Below are 6,560 nucleotides of genomic sequence, written 5' to 3'. Positions count from 1 at the left end.
CGTGTGTGTGTGCGTGAGGAATTGTTCCGACGTGTCTACAACGTCAGTGTGTAGACACACACACACACACACACACACACACACACACACACACACACACACACACACACTATTGTACAGTATGTAGTTCATGGGTGATAACTTACTAAAGCTTAAGATGTGGTTATTGTTATTTTTCAATCATCTAGATGGTTATAATTCAACATAAAGACTTAGTCTTAGAACAAATGACACATGTAGTATGTATACATATGAGCAGGTTGACTCCCATGCACACACCAGCCACGCCCCCTTTACAAAGGTATTAAAAGCTGTTAACGCTGCTGTTCAATGAGTCATTTGAACCTCTGTGTCCAACACCATGCATCTGATCATACTCATCCTTGGCCTCGTGCTCTTACCACATGGTAAGTATTTACTAATGATTTTTGTTGTCTGCTATGTGCCTTTCACAACATGTGAATAATAATAATAATGATAATAATGATAATACTAAAACTACATTAATAATATACAGTCATTTCACTGTGACAGTGACATCCCCTCACAGTGTAAATTGCCACTGTCACTCACAGACTTTAGCATATAGAATCTGGAGTGATACTCAAGTAAATAGTATAGTAGATTATATACATACTAACAAGTTATTATAATAGATTATATACCTAGGCCTACTAACAAGTTAATATTATAATAGATTATATATCTACTAACATCTGCCCAAGCTATCACTTAGATATCTGCGAGTGTCAATGTACACTGCTCATTACAGTTTTTGAATGATAAACATTTGTTTGGTAAACAAACAAATAGGTGTGTAAAGTTAAATTGTAACCTGTGTGATATTGTCTACCTGTTGTCTTAGCCTCTGCCTTGAGTTGCTATATGTGCCACCCAGGCCAAACCGACTGCACCAAGACTCAAGCGTGTGGAACCAATATGGATCGTTGCGCGGCGGCAAAAAGTAATATCCTTATTTCTTCTGCCTCTCCTTTTTACACAAACATTTCACATTCCTCTGATGAGAAAAAATGTTCCATGATTTTTGTAGACTTTTAAGGTCACCACAGATTTTCAGACAACATTGCTGAATCATGACAATATGTTGAATTTCACAGTCATTTAAAAGTAGTGAAAGTGTTTACAACTGATAGAGAGAGTAATGTGTGTGTGTGTGTGTGTGTGTGTGTGTGTGTGTGTGTGTGTGTGTGTGTGTGTGTGTGCGTGTGCTTGTGCTTGTGCTTGTGCCTGCAGTCAATAATGTACACATTAAGGGCTGCAGTACAGAGGCCTTGTGTATTGCGGCGGCAGTGTCGGGCGGGAGCTGCTGTGACAGTGACTTGTGCAACGGAGCCACCATCTCTGCAGTGAGCCTCTTGGTCCTGGCAGCACCACTGGTCTGTGTCGCTCTGTTCAACTGAAGGATTCTCTCTGCTTCAGTTTGACTCTTACATCTTGTATGATGTCTAAGTGCTATCCACTGCTCATCATCTAGTCTAGCTTTAATCAGGGGTCGGCAACCTTTTTGACACAAAGTACCACGTTTTATTTTATTGATAGATCAGTGTCACTGTGTCACTTCTTTTTTTGAGCTAAAAAGCATTATTTTACGCTTTGGCTACTCAAAAATAGCAGATCTACAAGCTCGTAGCGCGGCACCGAGTGCCGCGCTACGAGCTTGTAGATCTGCTAGTTTGGAAAAATTGTGAAAATGTGTCCAAATCTTTGAATATGTATTGTTTTAAAGCATTTTTAACTCAAATCTTTGCTTCTGGGGGTCCCTGGAACAAAATATTTTGAGATGGAGGAGGTCGGCGGCCAAATAGTTTTGGGGGTCCTTGACATGAAAAAGTTTGAGAACCACTGATATAGAAACATACGTTTTTTTTTTCAGAATACTGTTGGGATTTTGAAGACATTTGTAGAATCGGCTTCAGGTCTTAATGGGTTAAGTTTAATTATGACACCACATCAAAATAAAAATACCTCCAACAGATTTAGATTTCCCATAATACATAACCTTATTTTTTTTCTTATTCTTTGGAAATATTTTCTTTCACATCAGGAGGACATTGTAATGACCATTAGACCAAAAACCCACCTACCTCCCAGACTCCCTCCCCAGTCAGAGTTTAGAGTTTGAATGAATGTAGAATTATGTGCAGGATGTAATTTGCATACAGATGTGAGGGGACCTAATTTAATTGACAAATTATTTTTCTACAGTATATTTCATTTTAAAAGAAAAACCCTCTCTCTCACACTTATGCCAGTGTGCCAGTGATCAGGATCCCCTGTCCCAATGTTGGCACCGTGCCAAAGGTTGACCCACACTCTTCTCCCTTCTGGCTCCCAAACTATGGAATGAACTCCCCATAGCAGTTAGAACTGCAGACTCACCACCAATCTTCTGCCGTAATCTAAAGAGTCACCTCTTCAGACTCCACCTCAGCCCGCAGCACTTGTCCTAGCCTTGACAACCTTGCAGGATTATGCAACGGCTAAAATGTAACTTGCATATCATGTTATGTATAGATGCCAGGTCATTGTTGACCTGGCATCCTATAGTGTGTATAGTTTGAATGTACGCTGATGATAGGTTCTTGGTTTACGTATGTAGTTATTATTAGATTATTGGTTTACTTATGTATTACTTTATTAGAATACTATTTTTATGCATTTGATGTATTATGTGTATTATGATGTTTTATGATGGGTTATCTTGTGTCCTTGCTTACTGTAAATCGCTCTGGATTAAGAGTGTCTGCTAAATGCCTAAACTGTAAACTGTACCTATCATTTACCACTGCTTGTCATTCTGTATATATTTTTTTATAAACCTTAAATGTGTGCAGCATCCATTCATTTGTACTCAGTCACTCAGTCACAACAATAAATTGCCTTTGGCTTATTTGATTGTTCACACTACTGTGTACTATGTACTTAAACTCAACGAACACCAAGTTCCTGACTGCCCGCCAAAATGAGCTGATCATCATAATAGTCATAAATGATAAATTATTTAAATGTAAGATGCAGCACAACTACAACAACAGGCACCATCTATACTGTATATACTATACAGACGTATACAGGTTTTAAGTGGTCACACTGTAACTCAACTGCCTACACTACAGGAAAACATGGGTCTTTTTTTGTCTTTTCCATGAGGGATGAGAGGTGTCTTAAACTAGACTGTGTAGTAATGGAAGCAAAGGACACATCTCATGCTACCTGTTAGTTCAATCATTTATCATTCAGTGGAGACTCCATGAGAGTGTACACATTAATACTATTATCTTAATATTGTTTCTTTATTTTTGGATAGATAACTACCGTAACTATTTACAGATTTACTATTGAATACATTTTAGAATGGCACCTTTGCCCCATGAGTTTGTTTTATATATTACAGCTATGAAGGAGATCTACTCTGATCTCTGCTGGTTCCTAACAGCTATACTGTAGCTGCATTCAATGTTTCTGCTGTATACATTGCTACAACCTGTCATAAAAAAAGACTCTGCTGCCATCTAGTGGAGACAGAAGTACAGCAGCTCAACAGAACCATCTCTCATGAACCACTTAAACCCTACACAGTTGACAGGGGTCCCCCAGGGCTCTATACTTGGTTCGCCCCTTTTTTCCTGTAGATGCCAAATCTCTTTGCTGAAAATAGCCGATCTACAAGCTCACAACGTATCAGCTTGTAGATCGGCTATTTTCGCTGTTTGCTCTAGAATAGGGAGGCTATAGGTTCATGTGGTTAAAGAGAAATGATCGAATATAAGATCAATAAATATTTCACACTGCTTGGTGTTAATGTGTCAGTAAATTAAACCATCATTTAACTTGATATTTGAGCAAGTCTTACAACCTGATTAACACAGTTGATTTCTATTTAATGTCAGGTTTCTAGTCTAGACTTAAAAAAACCCCAATATGTTTAGATAAGAGAAACATATTTACTATTACACTATTTTTTCTTTCTTTCTTTCTATTCAGATACTCAAGGTTTATGGTGTCCCTCCCGTCCTACTCAGACCATAGGAGTCATGTTCACGGGTACCAGAGCCAAGGTGATGACCCCCAGACGGTCACAGTGAGCTGGGAGCTCCCAGCCAGCAGACTTGTGCTCTGGGACCCAACAACACATGGACATTGATCACAAGGACGTCCCACACCTATACCTACCTACCTACCTACCTACCTACCTACCTACCTTCCTACCTTCCTACCTACCTTCCTACCTACCTACCTACAGACCTACCCACCTACCTACCTACCGTCCTACCTGCCTGCATGGACGTACTAAAGAAAGATGCAGGGGAGGACAGTACTGGCCAGCTGCTAGCCAAACGTATAGAGGAGAGATGACTGGAGGCCTCGTCCCAGGATGACCTAGAGAGAGGGGGGTCTACAATGACTTTAGTCCATGAGAAGTTTGACCCTAGCTGGCCATCACTTACACAACTGATGAAGTCAAGAAGAAGACATCTCAGGGTAGGAACCTGTTGTTGTTGTTTTTATTTGCTGTTGTTGCTGCTGATATGTTGTGTACTAATGTGATGTCATGCTGTTGCTGTGTTGTTGATGTTGTTGTCATCATATTAGGACTCAATGACTGCATCAGTGTCTGTTTCTAGCTCTGGCATTGAAGGCTGATGTGAATCTACAGTGTGTCTGTTGTGTTGTGTCTGTTGTTGAAGGTAGTGAGTAGTGACACGGTACAGTATGTGTATACTAGGTAGTTGTGACAGGGTGCAGTATACGTTTACATCTAGATCAGTGGTTTTCAACCTTTTTCATGCCAAGGACCCCTAAATTGATATACATTTGGCCGCGGACCCCCATCTGAAAATGTTTTGTGCCAGGGACCCCCCAGAAGCAAAGATTTGAGTTAAAAATGTTCGCTTTAAAAAATATATATATTCAAATATATGTACACATTTCAAGATTTTTTTAATAGCCAAAGCTATTAAAAACTAATTTAGCTGGGGACCCCTGCTACCCCCCCCCCCCCCCCCAAGGACCACTGGTGGTCCCCGGACCACTGGTTGAGAACCATTGATCTATGTGATCAGTGTATTTTTCTGCAGGGGGGATTTACCAAAAATACAAATCCTCAAACATATACTAGGGTGTGGCAAATATACAACTTAGAGTGCCAAAACAACGTAAAAGTATAGACAACATTCAGCCACTAGATATCGCTCTACACCTTCCCTCTCCACACTACTGTGTGATCTGTGAGCTCTGATCTTCTGTGCAGACAAGAGCTCTCTTCATACTCAGATGTGACGTGTTGTTGTGAGCTTGTAGATCTGCTATTAGTGGATAGTCACTGTATATCTGTGGTTGTCAATAGTAAAACAAACAGACACCTTGATGCTCCTATACGATGTCACTGGTCAAACATATTTACACTTCTTGTATGTAAACTTTTCTTTAATCTGACTAAAGATCTGTTTTTACTCAACCCATGACCACAGTGACTTTAATTTGAGCTGCAATTATCTATACTGTTTATCACACCATTCCACTGTTATAGATACTGTGTTTCTCTGATTCAAAGTGACCATGTTCACTGAAGCCTTTATATCTGCCCTTCACCTCAGCAATATGAATACCAAACTACACCTCAAAGCAATATGAATACCAAACTACACCTCAAAGCAATATGAATACCAAACTACACCTCAAAGCAATATGAATACCAAACTACACCTCAAAGCAATATGAATACCAAACTACACCTCAAAGCAATATCAATACCAAACTACACCTCAAAGTAATATCAATACCACATATATTTATAATGAAACTACAGTCTGGTGTATTGGCGTTTGAATACAATGATGTCATTGACAGAAATTTCACACAGTCAGTCACCTTTGTTTTTTAAACTTTTACTTCAAGGTAATATGACATGTTGGATAAAACGTGCAATAAAGCTAAATGTGTATAGAGTAAAATGCTAAATATAAGAGTATGCAAACAACAACAACACGAGTACAGTAGCTTATCAGCTACTGAATTGATACTTTTAAAGATAACATATTTCTGAAATTATTTTTTAGTTATTCTCATTTACATATTCCCCCATTCTTCCTCTATGTAATGCTACAACATCTAAGATACAAACCCCATTCCAACCAAGACAGGGAGTTGAAATATATACCCATTTTAAGAGAGAATATAAAACAACACTATCTGCAAATATGTACAATGTATTCGAGTGCTGTTTCAGGTTGTATATATGATACTGCAGGCATTCTTCAAATATGTACAATATTACATTTATATTTCAGGGAGTATGGTAGGGATCAAAGTATGGTAGGGATCATTAAAATATGTACAATATTCAATTGATATTTCAGGGAGTATGGTAAGGATCATTAAACTATGTACAATATTAATATCGTCTTTCTATCACCTAAGAAATATTCCCAGAGTTCGATCATTTCTCTCTCAGGCTGACACAGACACATTAATACACTGTTTTGTTACCAGCAGGCTCGACTATAATGCTCTCCTGTCTGGTCTTATTCAGAACACAG

The 6,560-nt window shown here is 38.8% G+C and overlaps 1 protein-coding gene across 1 annotated transcript; it reads left to right on the top strand.

Moving 5' to 3' along the window:
- The first annotated feature begins 309 nt into the window (after window positions 1-309).
- On the top strand, window positions 310-2,861 carry LOC308078142 (uncharacterized protein). Its single transcript, XM_080419257.1, has 3 exons — window positions 310-407; window positions 866-964; window positions 1,255-2,861. The coding sequence occupies exons 1-3, from the start codon at window positions 362-364 to the stop codon at window positions 1,419-1,421; spliced, it is 312 nt and encodes a 103-aa protein (XP_080275383.1). The 5' UTR covers window positions 310-361; the 3' UTR covers window positions 1,422-2,861.
- The last annotated feature ends 3,699 nt before the right edge of the window (window positions 2,862-6,560 follow it).

The sequence above is a fragment of the Gymnoscopelus braueri genome (assembly GCF_963280865.1).
Source record: "Gymnoscopelus braueri genome assembly, chromosome: 22".
NCBI lineage: Eukaryota > Metazoa > Chordata > Actinopteri > Myctophiformes > Myctophidae > Gymnoscopelus > Gymnoscopelus braueri.
The sequence above is the reverse complement of the archived record's forward strand: the minus strand, read 5'-3'. Positions and strand labels throughout refer to the sequence as shown.